This window comes from Otolemur garnettii, unplaced genomic scaffold (assembly GCF_000181295.1).
Source record: "Otolemur garnettii isolate 467f Iridium unplaced genomic scaffold, OtoGar3 scaffold00011, whole genome shotgun sequence".
NCBI lineage: Eukaryota > Metazoa > Chordata > Mammalia > Primates > Galagidae > Otolemur > Otolemur garnettii.
This window is the reverse complement of record NW_003852406.1, coordinates 17,581,955-17,608,740: the sequence shown is the minus strand read 5'-3', so window position 1 is coordinate 17,608,740 and position 26,786 is coordinate 17,581,955. Positions and strand designations below refer to the sequence as shown.

The 26,786-nt window shown below is 48.5% G+C and overlaps 1 protein-coding gene across 1 annotated transcript; it reads left to right on the top strand.

Annotated features, from left to right (window-relative positions):
- The first annotated feature begins 2,314 nt into the window (after nucleotides 1-2,314).
- On the top strand, nucleotides 2,315-26,171 carry CILP (cartilage intermediate layer protein). Its single transcript, XM_003784430.2, has 10 exons — nucleotides 2,315-2,327; nucleotides 8,509-8,520; nucleotides 11,716-11,884; nucleotides 14,369-14,461; nucleotides 15,088-15,357; nucleotides 16,493-16,672; nucleotides 17,364-17,678; nucleotides 18,793-18,901; nucleotides 19,995-20,152; nucleotides 23,340-26,171. Exons 3-10 carry the CDS (start codon nucleotides 11,824-11,826, stop codon nucleotides 25,706-25,708), a joined length of 3,555 nt encoding a protein of 1,184 aa, XP_003784478.1. The 5' UTR covers nucleotides 2,315-2,327; nucleotides 8,509-8,520; nucleotides 11,716-11,823; the 3' UTR covers nucleotides 25,709-26,171.
- The last annotated feature ends 615 nt before the right edge of the window (nucleotides 26,172-26,786 follow it).

Below are 26,786 nucleotides of genomic sequence, written 5' to 3'. Positions count from 1 at the left end.
CGGCCCCGGCCAAACTGCAATAAAAAAATAACTGGGCGTTGTGGCAGGTGCCTTAGTCCCAGCTACTTGGGAGGCTGAGGCAAGAGAATTGCCTAAGCCCAGGAGTTGGAGGTTGCTGTGAGCTGTGATGCCACAGTACTCTACGAAGGGTGATAAATCGAGACTCTGTCTCTAACAAAAAACAATAAAAATCAAAATCTTATACAATATGATCCATTTAAGGGACATTTTCAAAACAGCTAAACTCCAGGGGAAAGATCAATGGCTGCCAGTGACTGGGGAGGAGACAGGAGTGGACTACAAAGGAAACTTCTGAGGTTATGAAATTTTTGCTTTCATTCCCCCCTCAATCTCCATAGAGACTGTCAACAATTTCCATTGCCCACTATATTTCAGGTTGTCATGGTCAGGTATTGGGAAAAGTTTTCTTTTTTTTTTTTTTTGAGACAGAGCCTCAAGCTATCCCCCTGGGTTGAGTGCCGTGGCATCACAGCGCACAGCAACCTCCAACTCCTGAGCTCAAGCAAGTCTCCTGCCTCATCCTCCCAAGTAGCTGGGACCACAGGCGCCCGCTACAACGCCCGGCTATATTTTGGTTGCAGCTGTCATTATTGTTTTGGCAGGCCTGGGCTGGATTTGAACTCGCCACCTTAGGTGTAAGTGGCTGGCGCCTTAGCCACTTGAGCCACAGGCACTGAGCCAGGAAAAGTTTTCAATTAGCAATAATTGCACCTTGGATAACTTCACTCATTGGCTATGATACTGCCACTGCGTGAAGCTTTAATGAAAATATTTTATAGTTTTATTGTGATGGTGGTTACATGATTGTGTGTATTTGCCAAAAATCATAGAACATTCAAACAGGTAAATTTTCCAGCATGAAAATTATATTTCAATTTTTAAAAATTGTGGGTGGAATTCAAATTCTTTCTCATCTTTCTGCATTTTCCCTGTCACTGCCCAACATTCTGTCCCTGAAGCTCTTTTCTGGTAGGGAAAACATTGTTTGACTCAGCCACACTGAAGACTGCTTAGCTTCTGGGAACCGAAGGCAAACGAACTAAGAGTGGTCTGTGCAAGGTCAGACGTTTACTTCTATTCCTCTGTCTCATGCCATCTGTTTTAGCCTGGTTACCAAGAGACAGCCCAACCTTTCTAACCTCCAATTTCCCTTCCTTGTGCTAGAGTCCTGGAGGTGACCCGGAGAAGGGATTTGAGTCCCTTATGGCCCAGGTGCTGTGTGGGCAAATGATTCTGCTTGGAAAGAGAGAGGCTCCTTACACGCAACTTTCCACAGCTGTTCTTTCTAGCCAATAAAACAGCGATGTTTCTGGAGACCATACAGCTGGAGAGGGCATCTACCCAGCATCCACCTCACCTCATCCCTTCCCAAGGCCGCCCCCGTCACTGCTGCAGGCTCTTCTGGGCTGCCAGCATCTTGGTCAGAGCTAGAGCCATACCACACCCAGACCCATCTGGGACTTCCTGGGGGCGTCATGGAAAGAGACCTTGGGTCATGGGAAGCAGAGCAGCAGAGTCTGATAGGTGCATGGGTGAGCTCGTGCTTTAGAACAAGGGCGCACACATCACGGTGAGTGTGAATAGTTAGGAGAGTGTGAGCACTCTTGAGATGACCCTCCGGTGAGTGTATACTCCTTAATCCTATACAAAATTGTGAACGTGGATGTTTGCGGGAAATACAGGGGACACTGCACCCACACTGCAATGTCCACATATAGAATATGAGCTCAGTGGTCCTCGCAGTCAACACTACAACATCACTAGGTGTGAGCAAACTATAAAAAATGTGGCGAAGGCTGGTTGTGGTGCCTCATGCCTGTAATCCCAGTACTTTGGGAGGCTGAGGCACTTGAAGCCAGGAGTTGGAGGTAGTCTGGGCAACATAGCAAGACCCTATTTGTACAGAAAATTTAGAAAATGAAAATTAGCCAGGCATGATGGTATGTGTCTGTAGTCCTAGCTACTCCAGAAGCTGAGGTTGAGAGTATCACTTGAGCCCAGGAGTTTAAGGTTGCAGTGAGCTATGAACACACCACTTCAGTCTGAGCAACAGAGTGAGACCTCCTTTCAAAATATAAAAGAAAAAACGAAGTGTGGTGAGGACACTATGGACAGTGAGTACACCATGGTAAGCTAGTTGAACATCGTGGTAACATAGTAAGAATTCCATAGTCAGCTGTGAAAGCACTGGGGACTTTAGGGGGGTTGTAAACACATTGTGATCAGTACAGCAAGCACCATAGTTGCTCTGTGTAACCATAACGTCCTGACTGCGGAGAATTCATCAGAGACCCTGAGGAGACCCTGTTTTAAGCTTGAGGAAGATGCTGTGGTAAGCAGAGGATGGAGGGCTCTACTGGACATGTTTGTTTGGTACATTTCTCCCACCTGTAACTGATGCTGAGTAATCACACACTTATGAGATGCAGTGCTGACCCGCAGGCCTCAGGATATGCAGCAACTAGAGTGGCATGTGTGGTTCTGGAAGTTTCTTTCTTTTTTTCCTGTTTGCTAATTTGGAATTGTTATTACAGTTGGTTCATTTTTGCTCAGTTCAAGTGGAGTATGTTGATTATGTTTACAAGCTAGAAAGGGGTTATACATGGGTGGGCTTGTAATAGAACAAATGGTGCCTAAACTCTAAAGTTGACAACTAACAAAGTGGTCTCTTCATATCATGGCTCTCAATTCTTGATATTGAGGTCAATAGTCAGAGACATTTTTGGTAGATTCTTTCTGGGAAAGGGACACTTTTTGTTTGTTTGTTTTTTGAGACAGACTCTCACTCTATTGCCCATGCTGGAGTGAAATAGCAGCATCATAATTCACTGTAACCTCAAACTCTTGGGCTCAAGCGATCCTCCTGCCTCAACTTCTTGAGGAGCTGGGACTACAGGCACATGCCACCATACCCAACTAATTTTTCTATTTTTAGTAGAGGCAGGGTCTCGCTTTGCTTAGTCTGGTCTCAAACTCTTAGCCTCAAGCAATCCTCCTGCCTCGGCCTCCCAGACTACAAGGAATACAGGTGTGACCCACCTAGCCCAGCTGGGCTGCTTGATTTTGTGGTTGTGTTTTCAGTGGGAACATTTAATTTTTTACTTCCTAGCTTCCATTCTTCTTGATTTTGGTGAGAACACCACAACCTTCCTTGGGGAAAACTCAGTACATGGGATCCTGAGGGGAATGATCTACTCCTGGCTCCAGAAATGGGAGAATCAGAGCTTTACACCCCCATGGTTATAGAAACTGGGTCAGGAATGGGCCAGTGAGAACCTTTCCCAGGACTTATGCTGGGACAATTGGGGAAGAGATGGTCTTTCCGCTGGGGATTTGAGATGGTTGGGAGGGAGCCTAGTGGGAGATGTAGCAAGGGAGTTAGCCTCCATTTCAGTTACTGTTGCTATGTAACAAACTACCCCAAATCTCAGTGGCTTAAATGACAACCGTTTAATTATACCATACTGATTATGTAGGTCAGGATTTCATGAAGGATTTGACTGGCTAATTCTGCTTTTTGTAGCATGGATTGAGGCCACTGAGTGACACTCAAGTGATGGATAGGCTGGTTTGTCTCTAATGCTCCCTGGACTCCCCCTCTTCCTACTGCTGCCCCTGTGGCCTAAGGAGGCTTTGCATGTTTGGGTGGGAAAAGCCAGTTGATGATCTTGGGGACCTTGGCTGTAACTGTCAGGAGTTGCCTGGGAGCCCAGAGACCCAGAGTTCAGGGTAGTGAGGGCCTCAAGTTGCTCTCTTCCTTCTCCTAGGTAGTCTGTCAAAGTCCTCTCTGTGCCTTTATAATTTTATTCCCCAGGTTACCATCTTGATAGTTTCACTCATACATCTGGTACCTTGATAGTAATGGCTGGAAGGCTGGGTTCACCTGGAACTATTGACCAAAGCACCTGCACCAGGCCTCTCAATGTGGTGGTCTTAAGGTAGTTAGACTTATTACATAGCAGCAGCTTTCCCAAGAGCAAATCTCCCAAGAGATCCAGGTGGAGGCTGCATGACCTTTTTTGAGCTAGCCTTAGAAGCCTACCTTAGCCTCATGGTTACAAGCAAGTCATGAGGCCAACTCAGATTTAAGGGAAGGGAAATCAGCCTCTATCTCTTGATGGTGGAGTAAGTAGTGTAGTCACATTGTAGAAGAACATGAGATACTATTGCAACCATCTTTGGAAAATACAGATTGCTATGGCTTCCTTGAGAATAAAGCCATCTCAGAGGAAGCGGTTGAGATATGAAAAGAGAACAGTTCTGATGGCATTGGCTGAGTACCTGGATCAAACTTTTCTCAGGATTTCAGTCATAAGAACCATCCTTTTCTGCTTGAACTGATCTGAGTTCTGCTTTTGTCACTAGCAACTGAAAGACCTGTTAGTGTGTAGGTCAGTTATTTATTGCAGCATAACAAACCACCCCAGAACTCTGCAGTTTTAAAACAATGATGTATTATTTGTCATGGTTCTGGGCCATTCCTCTGCCAGTTTCCCCTGGGTTCAGTAAGATTAACTGCTGGGGTGGGAAGTTCAAACTGGCCTTACTGACATGGCTGGCTATTGACTGGGGGCCTCAGTTCTAATCCAAACGGCCAAATGGTCTCTCATCCTCCAGTAGGATAGATTGACTTCCTTTTATGGTAGACAGTGTTCAAAGATAGTAAAGACAGCAGCTGCAAGGCATCTTGAGCTAAACCTTGTACATCACTCCTACCATACTTCTTTCAAAGCAAGTCATAAAGCCACATCGAAGGCATGAAAAGACTTCATGTCATAATAGAAGAGTGGTAAAGAATTTGTGGTCGGCTCGGCACCTGTGGCTCAAGCGGCTAAGGCGCCAGCCACATACACCTAAGGTGGCGGGTTCGAATCCCCAGCCCGGGCCCGCCAAACAACAATGATGGCTGCAACCAAAAAATGGCCAGGCGCTGTGGCGGGCGCCTGTAGTCCCAGCTACTTGGGAGGCGGAGGCAGGAGACTCGCTTGAGCCCAGGAGTTGGAGGTTGCTGTGAGCGTGATGCCATGGCACTCTACCCAGGGGGATAGCTTGAGGCTCCGTCTCAAAAAAAAAAAAAAAAAAAAAAGAATTTGTGGTCATATTTAATCCACCACAGCATGATATAGAAAGCTGAATCAAGTTAGAGATGGAAACATCTTTAGAATTGTTGTATGTACAGGAAGCAGGGTGTGTGTGTGCCAGGCAGATAGGCCAGATTGTTCCAGGATGTTCTCACTAATAAGCTAATAGTTGGAGTGTGATTTCCATGGTGGGTCCTCTGAGCTAAGGGTCTCATGACAAGGTTTATGTTAGATCCCTGGTTCCCAGTGGCAAGTTGGAGCTGAAGACTTACTATATCTGAGTGACTTCACCTTTCTGAGCCTCAGTTCTCCCTCTGTAGAATGGGCATGATCATTCTCACCTCACAGACTGGCTATGAAACTGAAGATGAGACAAACACCATGAATGTGCCATCTATGTGTGACTGAACATTATTATTATCTAAGACCTGAGAATGAAATAAGGTCTGAGTAGTCAGAGAGGGTTGCAGGGAGGACACTGAGACCGGGCTTTGAAAGATGGGGATATGCACACTGATGAGGAGGAAGGACTGTATTTCAAGATGGTAACCTGGGGGATAAAATTATAAAGGCGCAGAGAGAGGTAGGACTGTGACAGACAGTACCCAGGAGAGGGAGGAGAGCAACTTTGTCAGAGAGTGAGGCCCTCACTACCTTGAACTCTGGGTCTCTGGGCTCCCAGGCATCTCCTGACAGTTACAGCCAAAGTCCCCAAGATCATCAACTGGCTCTTCCCACCCAAACATGCAAAGCGTCCTCAAGCCACAGGAGCAGCAACAGGAAGAGGGGGAGTCCAGGGAGCATTAGAGACAGGGCATCCTCCTCTGGAGCCACCAAGATCATGTCAGACCCTTCACACTATTCCCAAGCTCCTTTCTCCATGGCAGGCTGGGAACCTTCACCATAGGCTTGGGTCACAGATGGCACAGCTAAACTGGACTCTAAGTCTCTCAATCCTCTGGGTTGGGGTGGGAGTGATTGATGGGTTTCCAGTGTGTTCTAGGCAAGGGCTAGGAGCTGCTTTAGACATAACTGGCCTACAGAAACTCCAGATGCCCACTTGTGACTGAGGCACATCCAGGCCTTAAATAGTCTAGACCTATGGCCAAGACTAGACCGAGGCCAAATCTAGACCTATGGCCAAGTCTAGACCGAGGCCAAAGCTCTCTCTATCCTGGGGTCAAGGCTGAAGATAGCAGTAGCCTCTCCCTCAGAGGAGTCCTGGAAGGAGAGGGTCAGTGTAGGCTCATGTTCTCTACGTTTAGCACTGTGCAGGTCATATAGCTCAGTCCCTCTGGGGGACAGGAAAGGACTCTGGTGGGAGTATGGGACAGAGTAGGATATAAGGTAGAGGGACACAAATGGCAAGGCTGTAAGTGGAACCCAGAGATTCCAGCTCACCGTCCCTCAGCCCTGTACCAACCATGCCAATACCCAGTGGCCACTTAGAGTGAGGCAAATGGGGCCTCAGTGTGAGTGCTGGGCTGAGCAAAGCGAGGTGGGCAGGAATGCTGACCTAAAAGGGCTCCACTTTGCCAAACTCTTACCCTATAGGGTTCCCTGCCTTCCACTACAAAAAAAGAAGATGGGGAGGCCTCTTTTATTACCCTAGTGTTCTATAAAGTGAAGGTCTCAGAGAATAGCTGATTGCCCTGCCCTTGGTGTTCTGGCCCTCTGGTTTACCTACCCCCACTTTCCTCTCTTATTTATCTTGGTCTCCTTACCCAACCTCAATGGTCATATTGCTGCTCTGGTCTCTGCTCTGGCCAGAATCCTTGGAGCTGTCATTTCTTCCATTTTCTCCTCCCTGCTATGTTTGCTGTCAGTACCAACAGTCCCTGACTTACATGGTCTGAGTTATAATTTTTCAACCCAGTCAGTAGAAGGCCTATTTCAAGTACTCATACAGTGATGCTGATTTTCATTTTCAGTACAGTATTCAACAAATTCCATGAGATATCTAACACATTATTATAAATTAGGCTTGTGTCAGATGATTTTGCCCATCTGACAAGTGTTCTGAGCACATTTAAGATACGTGAGACTAAGCTATGATGTTCATAGGTTAGGTGGATTAAATGCATTGTCAACTTAGGACATTTTCAGCTGGGTGCAGTGGCTCATGCCTGTAATCCTAGCACTCTGGGAGGCCGTGGGAGATGAACAGTTTGAGCTCACGGGTTTGAGACTAACCTGAGCAAAATGCGAGACCTCATCTCTACTAAAAATAGAAAAACTGAGGCAAGAGGATCGCGTGAGCCCAAGAGTTTAAGGTTGCTGTGAGGTAGGATGTCAGGGCACTCTACTCAGGGTGACAGCTTGAGACTCAGTTTCCAAAATAAAACAAACAAACAAAAAAACCACTTATGACATTTTCACTTTATGATAAAGTTTTTGGGACACAGCCTCATTGTAAGTTGAAGATCATCTGTATGTTCCCCAACTTTTCCATCCCAGAGCTGACAGGAGCCTGTAAGCTCACTCAGCCCAAACTCCTGTTATACAAGTCGGTACACTGAGGCTCAGAGTTGCTTGGGTTACTGCTAGTCCAAGGTCACACACCAGAATCAGCAACGGAGCCAGGACTAGGCTTCTGATCCCCAAATTCCTGTTTTTCTCCCGTTCTTTTATCTGGCTTGTGTGGCTCTGTTTGTCTATGCCTGGGACCAGCAGAGTTCACTTGGGCCTCACTCACTTTAGACATCAGCTGTCAAAGCCATGGCAGAAGCTGCTTCATGGCTTGGCTCTGACAAACTGGACCAGACTGGGGCCAGCTACAAGGCCTATGGGCCAACAGCTCCACGGGAAAAAGCAAACCAGATCTGTGCCCCATGTCTCTCTGGGGGCTGTTGCTGCTCACCATCTTTCCCAAACCACACTCTCTTCCCCAACACCCCAACAGGTGCTGTCCAGGGAGATGCTCAGAGAAAACAGAGCTCCCTTGCTTATGCAGATACATGGAAAGGACAAGACATATACAGAACATCCACAGGTATATACACACAGAGAAAGGCACACACACACACACACACACACACACACACACACAGAGTTCTCTGGCACAGGGTCTGTTCTGTTGCACTATGGGACAATTTCCATGTGAGGCTCTTTTCTCTCTCTCTCTCTCTCTTTTTTTGAGATGGAGTCTTGCTCTGTTGCCCGGGGTAAAGTATCATGGCACCCTCATACCTCACAACAATCCTCTTGCCTCAGCAATCCTCTTGGGCTCAAGCAATCCTCTTGCCTCAGCTTCCCAAGTAGCTGGGACTATAGGCGCCTGCCACAACACCCAGCTAGTTTTTCTATTTTTAGTAGAGTCAGGGGGCTCACTCTTGCTTACACTGGTCTTGAACTCTGAGCTCAAGCGATCCACCTGCTTCAACCTCTCAAAGTGTTAGGAATACAGGCTCAAGCCACCGTGCCTGGCCAAGGCTCTTTTCTTTGAGTGTAAGGGTGCATTTCTTTTCTTATGACTTCCCACTGCCTAGTCTAGAGTCTGCCCCAAATAATAGCTCAATGAGGGTATATATAGCTTGGCGTCTATAGCTCAGTGGCTAGGGTGCTGGCCACATACACCAGGGCTGGCGGGTTCAAACCCAGTCCAGGCTTGCCAAACAACAATAACAACTACAACAACAACAACAAAATGGCCAGGCATTGTGGCAGGCGCCTGTAGTCCCAGCTACTTGGGAGGCTGAGGCAAGATAATTGTTTCAGCCCCAGAGTTTGAGGTTGCTGTGAGCTGTGATGCCACATCACTCTACTGAGGGTGACATAGTGAGATTCTGTCTCAAAAAAAAAAAAAAAATGAGGGTATGTATTTGGAAAAAATGAGCTGGCCCTGGTACAGACGGCCATAGGGCCAAGCCTCCATTCCTAGCTGTTGGCATGAGGCAGGAAGCCCATCCCAGGTTGCCTGTGACATGAGGCAAGTCCCTAATACACTCTTTTCTCTTCTTCCTTCAATTGGAACTCTATCCTCATGACTAGTAATGTGGCCCCTGAACCAGCAGCATCAATATATCACCTGGCAGCTTGCTAGAAATGCAAAGTCTCAGGCCCAACCGAATCAGGAACTACGTGTGTGGTTAGAAATCTGTTGTTTTAACAGTCCTGCAGGTGAATCTAATGCATGCTAAAATTAGACAGTCACTGCCTGTGGAAACAGACAACCTCATGTGGGAGGGGCCATGGGGGCAGGGTGTGAAACCCCAAAGCACAGGCAGCTGCTTGCGCCACCTGTGGGTAAGGCTGGCTGTGGCTATGCTGCTGGATGCCCATACCTGAAGTCAGACGTGTATCGCACACAGGTACACACGGGAGCATCTGGCAGGGTCTCAGAGGAGTCCACACCCTGGGGACTGGGGCCCGGGGCCCCATTGTGTATAGGCAGACATCTAGATGGAGTTGGGGAGGGGCAAGGAAGAGCTGTTCTCACCAAGTGGCATCCTGTGCCCCATCATTCATTAGTGCCTCAGTCTTTTGGTGGTTCTCTGAATGCTCCCTCAGAGGCTGGAGAAGTTGAGGAGTTGCCCAACTCAGACCAGACACACTCTGCTGAGAGGCCAAGGTGGCCTGCGTGCCTGAGACAGTTCGCAGTATGTGTTAAGACCAGCAAACTCCTTTCTCTGCATAGGCAGGCTGGGGCCAGGGGACCGTGGGGGAGCAGCAAGCAAAGCTTGGTCCAGAGCGCACTGTCCTCTGAGCCATGACACACTGCCCAGATGAAGAATTCCTCTCAGTCCCTTCCAGGGCTGCTCCAGGACATTGGTCTCTCTGCTTTGGCCTGTGGAGCCCAGACAGCTGCCCACCTGGCCCATCACCAGGCCCTGCAGCATCTCCCCTAAGGATCTGGACACAAAACGCTGGCCTCTGTGAGCTGCGGGGGATGTGGGGAGGAGAGGAGGTGGCTCATGCTCAGATCTGGTTTCCCTGCCGCTTCCCCTGGCTGGCTGCCACCGGCTGAGCCACCAGCTGCGCTATAAAAGGCTGGAGGCTGGACTGCTGGAGAGGCGAAGACTTGGACCCCAAGCCAAGGAGTTCTGCTCAGGACGCTGGTGAGCTCCTCTCCTGTTCCCCTCACCCACATCTGCTGAGCTCAAGCTCTCCTGCACCCCACTGCTGAACTCAACCCCTCCTGCCCTCCCCTGACCTCCCCTATTCCTTTTTTTGCTGGCTGACCCCTCTTATCTCCCACAGAGAAGACTTCTTTTCTACTTTGAAATTTTCCTCCCCCCCCCATTGGCCCAAACTCCTCTCCCTCTCCAACCTGAGTTCAGGAACCCCCAAACGGTTCCACTTAGAGCCGCTATACCTCTGGGCACCCTGCTTTATCCCAGCCGTCAGCCAGTCTGCTTTGTCCAAGAGTTCTCAGGAGTGTGGGATGCGGAGCCTAGCCGACAGGGCATATGCGAGGAAATGACCGGGATGCTGAGAAACCTCTGTGGGCTGCCAGATGGGAAATGGTTTTTCCACAGGGTGTCTCAGGCCACCTTGGTCTCTCACTCCAGCAGGCTCAGGCTGAGCACTGTGCAGGCCTGCGGACTGCTCAGCTCTCTACTCAGGCCTCAGGAGCTGGGGGTAAGACATGCATTAGCTGGAGACCTTTGGGGTCTCCCCTGACTCTGCTCGTTCATCTGAGAAACAGGTGGTTCTCGAACTAAGACTGGGGCTAGTGGTTCAAGGGGTGCAGGGTCTGCAATGTGGGATTGGTTTGTTCTTCCCTTGAGCTCTCCAAGTGTTGGAGGGTCTTTTTTTCCCCCAAAAGGAAGAATCTTCCCTTTCCTACCACACCCCAGACTTTGGAGGTTGAAAGGAACCACTCTTGAATCTCCAGGAACTAGTCAGATTCTGGACTGGATGGAGCTCTGGGGAGAGATAAACATGTCTTGCTGAGCTGGAGCCTGGGCCATGTGCCACACCCTGTGCTTCCTCGCCCTCACGGACAGCCCTGCTTTCCCTCCCCACTCCCATATCACCTAACCCACTCTCAGTAGTTGCTGGGGAGCCCCAGCCTCTTGCAACGCATCCCCTCTGTGCTCTTCAACTGGCTCCTGGCTCTGTAACTCCCAGCCAGGCCCCAAACAAACAGGCCAGAAATGTGTTCCAGCTGTAGCCCGTGCACATCTGGGAATGTGTTCATGGAGGTGGTGTGTCAAAGGCATCTGGGCCCTCCAGCCTGCCTCATGAGGGGCCACTGGAGTTGGGGCCAGGGCATCACTGCCTTAGTATGTAGCTCCCTGTGCAAGAATGTAAGCCCACCAAAGGGTAGTAAAGCAAATGATTCCCCAAGTCCTGATCTTGTAAGTGAGTCACCTAGAGGTTGCTACCAGTGAGCGTAGGCTCTCCTCATTGACAAGAACCCTCTTATCATGATGCTCCCTGTGCACCATCTCCATCCAAAGCTTATACCCAGGGTTGGGACCCAGGTGTGCCTCATTTGAACTCAGATTCCAAGCCTCTGTACCTCCCGAGGGGCCTAGTTTCACACATCATTCCCTCAGGGCTTTATTCTGTGCACCTTTCCATCCTTGACAGGTCAAGAAAAATTTCTGCTCAAGCCATAATAGGTGACGCAGAAATGTGGAACCTAATAAGCTTTGTTTCTTTTCAGGTCACTGGATCTGAGAAATTTCTCAGGGGATCACGTTCCAGAGACAGCTGACTCTGTGAATCACCTTCACCCACCTCCTGCCACGTTGCCCAGGGGGCTGGGGGAAAGATGGTGGGGACCAAGGCCTGGGTGTTCTCCTTCCTGATCCTGGAAGTCACTTCTGTGTTGGGTATAGGCTAAGTATCTGCTAGCTTCCACTTGCCACAGTGAAGTCATGTCTGGTCTGGGACTAAAGTATGCATCTGCCTTAAGGCACAGCAATAGCCTTAAGACCTGAGGCCAATTTATGGATTTATTCATAATTTATACCCTGCTTATTTTGTCCCTGAACTTGAGATAGTTCCCAATATTAAAATGCACAGGACAGAACTTTATAAATGATGACGGGGATAAAAGTCATTCAGGGAGAGGAAAAAAGGTGAGAAGGTTGCTGCCTCGAGTACTAAATTTAGCTCTGAGTTTCCTAGCAGCCAAAGCAAAAGAGAATTGCAGGAGATCACTGAGTTCTCAGAATCCTGTTTGGAGTTTGGTCTACTTTAGTTTTATGAAAATCTTCCAAACTATAGCTCAATTTCATTTAGATGCTGCAGCCAAATTTCACAGACACACCAGAACCCCTTCCGGTCTCCTTGTCCTCTAACCCCATCCTCTGGTAACACTGCACTTTGGAAGAAACAGGTAGAAAGAATTTGGCAGAGCTGCTGGCTTCTTGAGGCATCTAAGCGAAGCATCAGAGCCCCCAGCACTACTCTGAATGCTCTCTCCCACCTCTCCTTCCTGTCCTGATTTCTAACCACAAACTCAGGTAAAGGAAAAAAAAATGCTCAAAACCCTCTTTGAAAACTATACGCCCTGCAGGATTTGCAACCACAGATGTGAGAACAAAAGCTGTCTGGTTCTCTAGCCAACTTCAGTGTGTGCCTGCCTCCTGCCTTGCTCTCTCCACCCTGACAGCTGCTGTCTGAAAAGATGATTAACATTCAGCCATCTGAGGGGAAATCAGATTAGTTTGATTAAAAGAGCTCCTACCACCCCAATTAAGCAGCATAGAGAGTTTGATTTGGCTCCTGGCACAAGAGCTAACTGCCTGTTAAAGCTTTAGCTGCTCTCTGCTTTCCTTTCTCCTTCCCATCCTGGAGCCCCCAATTCAGCCTCCAGGGTGGGTAGGGCTGGCATTACCTATGGCCTCATGACCCAGAACCCATCCTTGGGTACACCTTGCCAGCCTGGTGTCAGAAAATTGAGGACCACTGCCCCAGTTAGACCATATGAGTCTTTTATAGGAGAAAGGGACTCGTAAAGCAGAACTTTGCCAAGGAAAGGTAAATAGCCATCTATTGTTCCAGACTTTGAGCTAAAGGGAATTCCTAACACTTATTCATCATACACTATGAGCTAGGTATGTTTTATAAATGAGTTTACTCAATCCCCACAATCCTCTGAGGCAGGAACTATTATTATCCTTATTTATTTATTTAGCTAATGCCTCACTCTGTTGCCCAGGCCAGGGTGCCATGGCCTCAACCTACCTCACAGCAACCTCAAACTCTGAGGTTCAAGCCATCCTCCTGCCTTAGCCTCCTGAGTAGCTGGGACTCTAGGTGCCTACCATAATCCCCAGCTAATCTCTATTTGAAGTAGAGATGGGGTCTGGTTTGTTTAGGGTGGTCTCAAACTCCTGTGCTCAAGGGATCCTCCTGCCTCAGCCTCCCAGAGTGCTAGGATTACAAGCATGAGCCATTGTGCCTGTCCCATCCTCATTTTATGAGAGTACATGGGGTCCAATGGGCTAAGTAGCTTAGGGACACAGAGGAAGTGGCAGAGCCTCAGAAGCCCACACTCTCAATCTACGTGTACCTCAGAGATGGTCACGTTTTATCTTACGGAATCCTTATGCCAAGTGAATCACCCTGTGAGGGGGGAACTAATATCTCCATTTTACAGAGGAGGAAAAGAAAGGTCTGTTCTGCCATGGATAGATCCACATGCCAAAGCAAGAGCCTCAGACCTGTGGCTGCTCAGCAGCAGCTGATGAGCCATTTCTAGAGCAAGAGTGAAAGGGAATTACCATTCACTGAGCATGAACACATGCCAGATCCCTTTACATTCTCTACTGTCCTGAGTAACGCACCAGAACCCTATGATGTGGTGATTATTATTATTATTTTTTTTTTTTTGAGACGGAGCCTCAAGCTATCCCCCTGGTAGAGTGCCATGGCATCATGCTCACAGCAACCTCCAACTCCTGGGCTCAAGCGAGTCTCCTGCCTCAGCCTCCCAAGTAGCTAGGACTTACAGGCGCCCACCACAATGCCTGGCCATTTTTTGGTTGCAGCCATCATTGTTGTTTGGCGGGCCCGGGCTGGGGATTCGAACCCACCACCTTAGGTGTATGTGGCTGGCGCCTTAGCTGCTTGAGCCACAGGCGCCGAGCCAATGTGGTGATTATTAACACATCCCTATTTCATGGGGAAACACACTTACAGGAAAAAAGCTTTTCTGAGGTTGTCCAGCAGTAAGTAGCAGAGTGGGATTTGGACCCATACCAAGGGTTCATGCACCAGCCACTGCATCATCCTGCTCCCCTGCATCTTAAGAAGCCCCTGTAACTTTGAGGCCTGGTTTCTCACTTAGCTGTTCTTCTGTTCCTCAGGGAGGCAGACGATCCTCACCCACTCAGTAAGAAGAGTCCAGCCTGCGAAGAGAACCTCCAGAGTCTTTGCCAAGCCTGCTGACCCCCTGGAGAGTGAGCTGTGGCTGGATCAGGAAGGGGTGGTCAGGGGGCATCTTTATTGAACTTGCTAAGTGAATCTTTGAAGCCAGGGCATGGTGTCAGGGTTCCATGGAAACCCACTTTTACATGGTGCTTAGCCAGAATCAGGAAGCTACCTGATATACTCCAAGATTCTGTGGAGCTTGCTGGGGCCAGAGCACAGGCTGGTGGAGAGGGAGGGGAGAGATGAGGATGGAGCCATAGCTGAGGACTGGCTCACCAGGGCCTTGAATGCCTGGCTAAGGGATTTTAAAGCCAGGGAGTGGCATGGTCCCAGCCTCATGGAGAAAGAAAACTCGCCTTGAATGCAGTGTTAGGGAAGAGTGGGCAGGAGATTGAGGGGGAACCTTGAGGCAGGTAGAGACAAGGCAGGAAGTCCTGACATCGTTCAGCCAGGCTGATGAAAGCTTGAGTGGAGGCCCTAGCAGTGTAGGGTATAGGGGGATTGGAGAGATGCTGCAGAGAGAAATATGACAGGGCCTGAGGCTGACTAGGGGTAGGTGAGAGGTATCAGGGATGACTCCCAGGAGTTGAGCAGGAAAGGAGACCTGGAGCTCACCTGGTGCACAGCTACTCACCAACTTGGCTCTGTCTCTCAGGTCCTGGAGAGTGGACAACATGGTTCAACGTCGACCACCCAGGTGGGGAGGGCGATTATGAGCGGCTGGATGCCATTCGCTTCTACTATGGGGATCGTGTATGTGCCCGTCCCTTGTGGCTAGAGGCTCGGACCACTGACTGGATACCTGCAGGCAGCACTGGCCAGGTGGTCCATGAAAGTCCTCATGAGGGCTTCTGGTGCCTCAACAGGGAGCAGCAGCCAGGCCAGAACTGCTCCAATTACACCGTGCGCTTCCTCTGCCCACCAGGTGAGCCTGAACAGATGCCACCCCTGACCTCACAGCAGCCTCAGCTCAGGATGAGGCTAGGATCTGCCTCTGACCACTGGAACTCTGGACATCACACACATACACACAACTCTAATTACAACCAAGTCTTGTCATTAGTGCCAGAACACTCCCAGCAGAGTTTTGGGTTTATGGGAACTCTCCATTCAACCCATTTTATTATTGAATGGGCTCTGGAGTTGGGCTGGTAGGACTTGAATCCCAAGCCCACCATATGAACTCAGCCTCAGGTTTCTCAGATATAAAACAGAGTCAATGGTAAATATTCATAGGGGGTTATTTGAGGAAAAAATGAGATAATGAATGTAGAGAGCTTAACCCCAGTAAATGTTCACTAAGTATTAGTTTCTATTACATTCCTATGTGCCAGATACTGTGCTAATTATCCACATTATTCAACCTTCACAGCTGACATTTGAGGGATCTTTATCTTGACAAGTTATGTGAGGTTCAGAGAAGTTAAGTAACTTCTCGTGATTTCACAACTGGTAAGTGGAGAGCTGGGGTTTGAACAAAGTCTGTGTTTGCAGAGCCCATGCTCTTTACATCACCTGATCAGTTGGATAATACAGATGTTGGGAGCCAGGTCTGCTCTTTTCTTGGATGGGCACTCTTCTCCTTGGGGTTCTACTAGTCCAAGCAGCCTGATCCCCCAGACCCAGGCACCAGTGGTGGTCACCTGGAGTGGGAGTTCAGGCTGGTCTTCTGGGTAAGGTGTGAAGCCCCCATTCTTGCAGTTGCTGTAGCTCCTAGGCCCTGACTACCCAAAGATCCCTTCCACAGGGGCACATGGCTATTTCCTCACTGGTGAAGAAGAAAGATGGTGCCATCTGTGCACATCTGAGGACAGCATGGCAAAGTCCCAGTGCTTGGCCAACAAACCTCTCTGAAGGCCTTTGTGTAAATTAGAGACACTACTTCCTCAAGACTTTTGACTTCCATCTATTGGAAAATAATCATTGCAGTAAATATAAATATCAATGACATCTATGATGTAAATTGAGGCCCTGTGTTTCCTCCCAGAGAAGACACAGCCAGATTTCCTGACAGTCCCCTTGGGAGGGAAGTCAGACTGTCTGCTACTCCCACTTTGCAGGGTCCCTGCGCCGAGATTCACTGCGCATCTGGAGCCCGTGGTCTCCCTGGAGCAAATGCTCAGCTGCCTGTGGTCACACTGGAGTCCAGACCCGCACACGCACCTGCTTGGCAGAGACAGTGTCACTGTGCAGTGAGGCCACTGAGGAGGGTCAGCTCTGTGTGAGCCAGGCCTGTACAGGTACCACCTCCCTCCTGGCACTGGGCAGGGCATGGGATGTAGGGCTGAAGTAGACTAGAAGGGTGGATTAGAGAGTTAGTCTGAGACTGAGGGACTCCTTCGCTCATCAAGTACTAACAGGGCATATTTTATGTGTTCTGTTAGGGGATATGCAGAATAAACTAGGAACACAGAGCAGGGGCAATTATCATAGCTTAGCAGAATCCAGGAAAGCTTCCTAGAGGAAAGGTCCTGGGCTGAGTCTCTTTTTTTTCTTTTGAGACGGAGTCCTGCTTTTGATGCCCTTGGTAGAGACCTGTGGCATCATAGCTCACAGCAACTTCAAACCCTTGGGCTCAAGCAATCCTCTTGCCTCAGCCTCCTAAGTACTTGGGACTACAGGTACCCACCACAACGCCTGACTATTGTTAGAGACAGAGTCTCACTCTTGCTCAGGCTGGTCTTAAACTCCTGAGTTCAAGCAGTCTACCCATCTCAGCCTCCCAAAGTGCTAGGATTGCAGGCACATGCCACCACACCTGGCTCTGGGTTAAGTCTTAAAGGATGAGTAGAAGTTAGTCATGCAGGCTGATAAGGAAGAGTAACAAAGGCCAAGGAGGAGGGGAAGCATATATGATTCCATGGGCTGGGGTGAGGCAGGAGGAGGGCCAGAATTCATATAAACCTGCTGATGTGGCTCTTTGTCCCACAGCCTGTGACCTGACCTGCCCCATGGGCCAGGTGAATGCTGACTGTGATGCCTGCATGTGCCAAGACTTCATGCTTCATGGGGCTGTGTCCCTCCCTGGAGGTGCCCCAGCCTCAGAAGCCACTGTCTACCTGCTGACCAAGACGCCTAAGCTGCTGACCCAGACAGACAGCAATGGGAGGTTCCGAGTCCCTGGCTTGTGTCCTGATGGCAAAAGCACACTGAAAATCACAAAGGCCAAATTTGCCCCCATCATACTCACAATGCCCAAGACTAGCCTGAAGACAGCCACCATCAATGCAGAGTTCATAAAAGCAGGTAACTATGTTCTCTGGGGTAAGGCTGGTGAGGAGGTCCAGACTTTTAAATAAGAGGATTACAGTGCTGAAAGATGGCTTCCCAGCTTACACAGAGTAAAACCTAAAATCTTTACAATGGTTCACATGGGTCTATATTATCTGGCTCCCCATTATCCCTCTGCTCTTCTCTCCTATCACTCCCCCAACACCAAATCACTTTCTTCCAGCCAGAGGGCTTCTATCTGTTCCTTAAATATAGACACACTTCAGCCTCAGGGCCTTTCCACTTGCTAAAAGTACTCTGTTTAGAGTGTACTTGCCCCTTGCCCCAGATATTGATCTGGCTTGTTCCCTCAAATGTATGAGGTCTTCCCTGGCCATTTGCTAATCTAAAACAGTCAATTATGGTACAGTGTGAAGTTTGGGAGTGACAGAGAGGGAGGCTTGTAGGAAATGGCCAGAAAAGTCTGCTAGGGGCAGCAGAACATAAATACTGCACTAGTCAAAACAGCTTGTTCGGCTCAGCACCTGTGGCTTAAGTGGCTAAGGTGCTAGCCACATACACCTGAGCTGGCCGGTTCAAATCCAGCCCAGGCCTGCCAAACAACAATGATGGCTGCAACCAAAAAATAGCCGGGGCGTTGTGGCAGGCACCTGTAGTCCCAGCTACTTGGGAGGCTGAGGCAAGAGAATCACTTGAGCCCAGGAGTTGGAGGTTGGTATGAGCTGTGATGCCATGGCACTCTACCCAGGGTGACAGCTTGAGGCTCTGTCTCAGAAAAAACCCCAAAAAACAAACAAAAAAACCCCCAGCTGGTTCTGTTCCAATGGTAGTGCTTAGGAATCTTGGCTTGCATAGCTCCTCTTGGTTCTCCTCTGTCCCACCCAGGTGCTACTTGACAGGCCATGGAATCAGGTTTCAGGCTGAGGGTGTGAAGGGAGTAGATTCTGCTCTGGGTCAGTTCCCCTAGGTATTAGGACCATTAGAGATGGGCTGAAAGTAGAGATGAAGCCACATAATTTTCATACCATAGAAGACCCTAAAGGAGCAAAGTTCTGTGGAACCTGTCACAAAAGAATAAAAAAGAAAAAGAACAAAACCCCAAAACACTATTTCTCATTTTCTGCCCCAGAGATGCCATACATGGTGAAGAGCCCTGAGACAAAAGCACGGAGAGCTGGACAGAGTGTGTCCCTGTGCTGTAAGGCCATGGGGAAGCCCAGACCAGACAAGTATTTCTGGTGCGTATTCTGCCAGCTCCCTTTCCCAGTTCTCTTCTTGGAAGCTAGGGCTTTCTTGCATTGGAATCTGGACTTAGTAAAAATAATAACCAATAGAATAAAGTTACAAGTAAGGCACTGGTACAGGACCCAGATGTTGGAACTTCTAAGTGGGAGCTAGCAGGGTTGGGCTATGTAGATAGCCAGCAAGCCTTCTTATTTAAACTCAAACCTGGGATCACCCAGGGTCCTTTTGGTCTTAGGGTCCTGACTTGCATACATCCTCAGGACAGAGAACAAGTCTCCTCAGCCTTGCTTCCCTCAACAAAGGCAAACAAGGTCAGAATTCCTCATGGCTGAGCCTTTATCCTTCACAAACATTTTACAGACACCCTCCTAACAATTCTGTGAGGTTAGCTAGTGATCATTACTCTCATTTTATAGATTAAAGAGTTAAAGGTGGGTGGCACCTGTGGCTCAAAGGAGTAGGGCGCTGGCCCCATATGCCAGAGGTGGCGGGTTCAAACCCAGCCCCGGCCAAAAACTGCAAAAAAAAAAAAAAAAAAAGAGTTAAAGTTGGCTGGGTGTGATGGCTCACGCCTATATTCCTAGAGCTCTGGGAGGCCGAGGCAGGCAGATTGCTTGAGCTCAGGAGTTAGAGACCAGCCTGAGCTATCATGGGACCCTGTCTCTAAAAATAGCTAGGTGTTGTGATGGACACTTATAGTCCCTGTTACTTGGGAGGTTGAGGCAAAAGGATCGCTTGAGTCTAAGAGTTTGAGGTTGCTGTGAGTTATGATAACATGGCACTAAACCCTAGGGAGATTGAGTGAAACTTTGTCTCAAAGAAAAAAAAAATAGTTAAAGTTCAGAGGGGTGAGATGAATTGTGCAAAGCATCCCCAGCCAGGTACATGGTGAGGATGGGAGTTAGAACCCAGTCCTTTGACTGCCAGGCCAGTCAGTGCTCTTGGCTAAGCAGAGTCAAAGGTGATATTGGCATCTGCAGAAACCCATCTGCCATCTGTTTCCCTGGCTGCTTGCTCCTGGTACTGTGCCCAGGGATACTTGTTCTCCCACTGCCCATTCAGGCTCTATCCCTCCATCCCTTGTAGGTATCACAATGACACATTGCTGGATCCCTCCCTCTACAAGCATGAGAGCAAACTGGTATTGAGGAAACTACAGCAGGACCAGGCTGGGGAGTACTTTTGCAAGGCCCAGAGTGATGCTGGGGCTGTGAAGTCCCGAGTTGCCCAGCTGACTGTCATAGGTAAGCCTGTTGGGTCTCTGGCCATCCTGGGGTGGCAGAAGGCTGGCTGAGCACCCCAGTGAGATAGCCAGGCAGTCAGCGCTTGGATTTTTCTGTGCTGTGCATGGTGCCATGCAGACTGGGGCACAAAGATGCCATAGGTCCAAATCCTACCATCACAGAGCCATCATTTGAGGAGGGGTGAAGAAATGTAAATACATAGTAAGGGACAAGTAAGGCTACAAAAAATGAAGCTAAAACAGCATAACAGGCAGTAGATTCTTAATAGCTGAGAGATAGATAGATACCTTCCAAGTGGAAGTTAACAAGATGACCACTTGAGGGAACAGCTTTCTAGCTGGGGCTTAAAAAATAATTCCCAGTCATGGCTCCCCATTAGCCCTGCTGAGTTTTGAAAACTACTGATGCCTCAGTCTTACGCCTGGAGTGTCTGATTTAATTGGCCTGAGATACGGCTTAAGCATGCACTGTTGAAAAGCTTCCCAGGTAATTCTCTGATCTTAAACCCTGGTCTTAAAGAACAGACAGGGATTGTTTAAATGGAGGTGGAGGTGGAGGTATTCCAGATTGAGGGGCTAGTGTCAGCAAAGGTACAGAAGGGGGAACCAAGGGGGTTTTAAAGAAAGGTGGCTCAGAGCTTACTTCAAGAAGCAAACTGGAGGGGGAGAGATTTGAGACCAAAGACCAATTAGGAACCTGCCTTTGGAAAATGAAGGGGAAAGAAGATATTTTAGTAACTGGCCTAGACAAAACAAAAGGCAGAGGAAGAGAGAATTTATCAGAAGGATTCTGGAATATTTCACAGGCTCAAAGAAAATTGTAGTAAGGATAGACAGGACACAGGGCACCCTGGACCTCAGCAGAGTAGAAGTGGAGCCCCAAAGCAGTGGGTCCCAAGCCATCACACCAGCCCTGTTTGTTACAGTTTGTCAGTGTCCACTGTGGCACCCTGTCACCACGCGAATAAAAACGGCCAGGACACAGATTAAAAGCACATGCTTGCTGGGCAGCACCTGCACCTCAAGGAGTAGGGTGCTGGCCCCATGTACCGGAAGTGGTGGGTTCAAACCTGGCCCCACCAAAAACTGCAAAAAAAAAAGTACATGTTTGCAAGAGGTAGGCTTTCCTTAGGTGTAGGGAGAACCCCAAGTAGCCTCTGTTGTGGCCTTTAATTGAAGCATTATACAATAGGTGTATGGGGCCCAAGTACTGGAGCTGCATGCTTAATGATCGCTATGTGCGCTTTCCCCACTGGCTTGACTCCCACCCTGTTGCACCACAAATGTCCAAAATATAACACCTGCTTGTTAACAGTTGCTTGAGGGCTTGTCTCTGGGCTGCAAAACATCTCCTGCTAGCTAGGAGATTGTCTCACTCCCAGCGCCTCCCTCAAGAACTAGTGGCCACTTCTATAAGCCTGGTGCTTGGTCTCCTACAATAGTTATTTTATTTTATTTTATTTATTTACTTATTCACTTATTTATTTATTTAGACAGAGTCTCATTCTGTCACTCTGGGTAGAGCGCCATGGTGTCACAGGTCTTAGCAACCTCAAACTGTTGGGCTCAAGAGATCCTCTTGCCTCAGCCTCCCGAGTAGCTGGGACTGCAGGTGCCCACCACAATGCCTGGCTGGGTTTTTTTCTATTTTTAGTAGAGACGAGGTCTCACTCTTGCTCAGGCTGGTCTTGAACTCCTGAGGTTGAGGGATCCTCCTGCTGCAGCCTCCTAAAGTGCTAGGATTACAGGTGGGAGTTATTTTTTTAATACTGCTTTACTATTCTGAAGTTAAATTTATGAATAATAACCACATATAATTCCCAAATTTATATGCATATGGTTCTAATTATAACACAAAAGAGAAGTTTTTAAAAACTTTAATATAAAATAATATGCATTTCAATATCTAAATGCTTTGGCACAATGACACAAGAAGACAAACCAAGAGGCTATACACTTGCACTTGAATCCAGAGTCACTATAAGTGTGACAGCTACAAATGCTGATAGATACAGAAATGCCATTTTGGCGTTCATGGTCTTTAGGTAATGTTGTTGTATGGATGTGATTTTCCTGAGATAAGGGACAATTCTGGTTATTGTTCCAAGCTAAACAAAGTACAGTCTTAGTTCAATTCATATGGTAGTTGCATTCTTGAAAACTTCAGTATATGGTTAAAACCATGCAAAAATTACTAGGCTCTGGCTGGGCACGGTGGCGCATACCTGTAATCTTAGCACTCTGGGAGGCTGAGGTGGGTAGACTGCTTGAGCTCAGAAGTTCGAGATCAGCCTGAGAAAGAGTGAAACCCTGTTTCTGCTAAAAATAGAAAAACTGAAGCAGGAGGATCCCTTGAGCCCTGGAGTTTGAGGTTGCTGGGAGCTACAATGACACCATGGCATTCTACCCAGGATGACAGAGTAAGACTCTGTCTCAAAAAAATAAAAAATTACTAGGCTCTACTCATTTTAAATAAGTTTTCCACTTATACCAGTGTGTATTGTGATATGTGAAGATCAAAAAAATTCCTTATGCAGAACAGTGTCAGCCATTGCAGGTCATAGGTAGAGCATCAGTGACCCCTGCCCATGATATGCCAGTAGTACCCCCAATTTGGGTGGTAATCCAAAATACCTTCACAAATTTTCAAGACCCCTCCATTGGGCTCGGCGCCTGTGGCTCAAGCGGCTAGGGTGCCAGCCACATACACCTAGGGTGGCGGGTTCGAATCCCCAGCCCGGGCCCGCCAAACAACAATGATGGCTGCAACCAAAAAATGGCCGGGCGTTGTGGCGGGTGCCTGTGGTCCCAGCTACTTGAGAGGCTACTTGAGGCAGGAGACTCACTTGAGCCCAGGAGTTGGAGGTTGCTGTGAGCTGTGATGCCATGGCACTCTGCCCAGGAGGATAGCTTGAGGCTCCGTCTAAAAAAAAAAAAAAAAAAAAGAGACCCCTCCATTGAGATAAAACCACTACTTTAATGGTCTTAGCAACCAACCTTTTTCCCCCCCTGTGTATAATGTGGGATTAGTAATAGCTGTTCCATCTCCTTCAGAGAGTTCTGTGAGAATCAGTTATGGATACACAGGCCTTTGAAAACTGTAGAGCACCTCAGAGGGGTGATGCTGAGGCATGCTTTGTGTGGGATGTAAACTTATATTTTAACAGCCACATCATTTCTCTTCACAGCACCTGATGAGACTCCTTGCAACCCAACCCCTGACAGCTACCTCATCCGACTGCCCCATGATTGTTTCCAGAATGCCACCAACTCCTACTACTATGACGTGGGCCACTGCCCTATCAAGATCTGTGCAGGAAAGCAGGATAATGGAATCAGGTGCCAGGATGCCGTGGAGAACTGCTGCGGGATCTCCAAAACAGAGGAGAAAGAGATCCAGTGCAGTGGCTACACATTGCCCACCAAGGTGGCTACACAGTGTAGCTGCCAGCGGTGTATGGAGACCCGGAGCATTGTGCGGGGCCGTGTCAGTGCTGCTGACAATGGGGAACCCATGCGCTTTGGCTATGTGTACATGGGGAACAGCCGTGTGAGTATGACTGGCTACAAAGGCACTTTCACCCTCCATGTCCCCCAGGACACTGAGAGGCTTGTGCTCACATTTGTGGACAGGCTGCAGAAGTTCGTCAACACCACCAAAGTGCTGCCCTTCAACAAGAAGGGGAGTGCAGTGTTCCATGAAATCAAGATGCTTCGGCGGAAAGAGCCTATCACTTTGGAGGCTATGGAGACAAACATTATCCCCCTGGGGGAGGTGGTTGGTGAGGATCCCATGGGTGAACTGGAGATCCCATCCAAGAGTTTCTACAGGCAGAATGGGGAGCCCTACACAGGAAAAGTAAAGGCCAGCGTCACCTTCCTGGATCCCCGGAACATTTCCACAGCCACAGCTACCCAGAGTGACCTGAACTTCATCAATGATGAAGGAGACACCTTCCCCCTTCGGACATATGGCATGTTCTCTGTGGACTTCACAGATGAGGTCACCTCAGAGCCACTTAATGTTGGCAAGGTGAAGGTCCACCTTGACTCAACCCAGGTCAAGATGCCAGAGCATGTACCCACAATGAAACTCTGGTCACTCAACCCAGACACAGGGCTGTGGGAGGAAGAAAGTAATTTCAAATTTGAAAGCCAAAGGAGGAACAAAAGGGAAGAGAGAACATTCCTGGTGGGCAACATGGAGATCCGTGAGCGAAGGCTCTTTAACCTAGATGTCCCTGAAAGCAGGAGGTGCTTTATTAAGGTGAGGGCATACCGGAGTGAGAGGTTCTTGCCCAGTGAGCAGATCCAGGGAGTTGTAGTCTCTGTGATCAACCTGGAGCCCAGAGCTGGCTTCTCTTCCAACCCTAGGGCCTGGGGCCGTTTTGACAGTGTCATCACAGGCCCCAATGGGGCCTGCGTGCCTGCCTTCTGTGACGACCAGTCCCCAGATGCCTACTCTGCCTATGTCTTGGCAAGCCTGGCTGGGGAGGAACTGCAAGCAGTGGAGTCTTCTCCTAAATTTAACCCAAATGCAATTGGAGTGCCTCAGCCCTACCTCAACAAACTCAAGTATCGTCGGACAGACCATGAGGACCCACGGGTTAAAAAGACAGCTTTCCAGATCAGCATGGCCAAGCCAATGCCTAACTCAGCTGAAGAAAGCAATGGGCCCATTTATGCCTTTGAGAACCTCCGAGCATGTGAAGAGGCACCGCCCAGCGCAGCTCACTTCAGGTTCTACCAGATTGAGGGGGATCGGTATGACTACAACACAGTCCCTTTCAATGAGGATGACCCCATGAGCTGGACAGAAGACTACCTGGCATGGTGGCCTAAGCCGATGGAGTTCAGGGCCTGCTACATTAAGGTGAAGATCGTGGGACCAGTGGAGGTGAATGTGCGATCTCGCAACATGGGGGGCACCCACCGTCGGACAGTGGGGAAGCTGTATGGAATCCGGGATGTGAGGAGCACTCGGGACAGGGACCAGCCCAATGTCTCAGCTGCCTGTCTAGAGTTCAAGTGCAGTGGGATGCTCTATGACCAGGACCGTGTGGACCGCACACTGGTGAAGGTCATCCCCCAGGGCAGCTGCCATCGATCCGGTGTGAATCCCATGCTGCATGAGTACCTGGTCAACCACCTACCACTAGCAGTCAACAATGACACCAGTGAGTACACTATGCTGGCACCCCTGGACCCTCTGGGCCACAACTATGGCATCTACACTGTTACTGACCAGGACCCTCACACAGCCAAGGAGATCGCACTTGGCCGGTGCTTTGATGGCACATCTGATGGCTCTTCCAGAATCATGAAGAGTAATGTAGGAGTAGCCCTCACTTTTAACTGTGTTGAGAGGCAGGTGGGTCGCCAGAGTGCTTTCCAGTACCTTCAGAGCACCCCGGCCCGGACCCCTTCTGCAGGTACTGCCCAAGGAAGAGTGTCCTCAAGGAGGCAGCAGCGGGGAAGCAGAGGTGGCCAGCGCTGGCGCAGAGAGATGGCCTCTCTGAGATTTCCTGGAGTTACTCAACAGTCTCTAGGCAACTAAATTTTGTGGTACTTCATACTCATCTCCTCCCACCTCACGTGACAGCCATTGTGAGACTGATGCACAGATTGTCACTTGGTTAATTTAATCACATCTGTTTTGGTGAAATTTGCTTGTTTCTTCATGCCTTTATTTACTGTCATTGTCCCATGATACTGACCGGCCCCAAATGTCAAAATAAAGCCCCTCTGTGCTATTCTTTAAAAGAAACACATGAAATTGGCCACTGGCAAAACCCTGCAGTTTTCATTGTTCTTCATGTAATGCCATTAATGAAAATGTACTTCCTTGTCCTTTGACATGTTTTTGTCCACCTCTACCATAATGATAATCTGATGCTGAAGATCAAATAACCAACATAAAGCATACGTCTTGGCTTTGCTCCACAGGACGTAAGCAAGGCCTCAATCATAGTTCGTACATATAAATGGTGGTAAAATAAATAAAATACAATATTGTTACTTGAAATGTAAATAACTTATTTATTTCTTTGCTGAATTTGGAACTCTAGTGCACAAAGTTAAACTATTGAATGTAGGGTAATCATAGTTCCTCTACTGTCTGGAAAAAGCATCTCCTGATATCCATAGTCATGCTAGGTTGCTAATTGTATTAGTTTGTTTTCTTTTACATTTGCTTTTGTACTTGTTAGAATCCCAGTGTAGTTGAGGGCAGATGTCAATAAATGCACATTCTATAATTTGATTGTGAGGCCCCTGTCCTATCCTTTAACCATTAAAGTGAGCTAACTGCTCAGAGGACAAGAGGGGACTCAGGAAAGTAGTCCCAAGGTAGTGTGAGTCCTGGCCCTGCTAGGTTACAGGGCAGGGCAACTAGGCATGCACACACACCAGCAATCAAGTTTGTTCTCATGGATCATATTTTCCATTTGTAGAGAAAAGGAGAGATTCCTGGAGTTGTGAGCATGTTCTGGGCTCCTGAGCAAGACTGAAAACATGTCCCAATTTTTTCTTTCTTTCCAATACTGTGGAACTTATACAATGGCTTGGCTAAGGACCTGGCAAGCTGGCCAAGTGGTCCTTTGGCTCCCCCCAGTTAGTTTGTTGCTGTCTCCAGT

Bases quoted from the DNA above. Each gene is read 5' to 3' on its own strand.
- CILP (XM_003784430.2), top strand. From the start codon at position 11,824: ATGGTGGGGACCAAGGCCTGGGTGTTCTCCTTCCTGATCCTGGAAGTC. The intron at 18,902-19,994 runs GTGCGTATTCTG...CATCCCTTGTAG, and splicing joins AGACCAGACAAGTATTTCTG to GTATCACAATGACACATTGC. The intron at 20,153-23,339 runs GTAAGCCTGTTG...TTCTCTTCACAG, and splicing joins TGCCCAGCTGACTGTCATAG to CACCTGATGAGACTCCTTGC.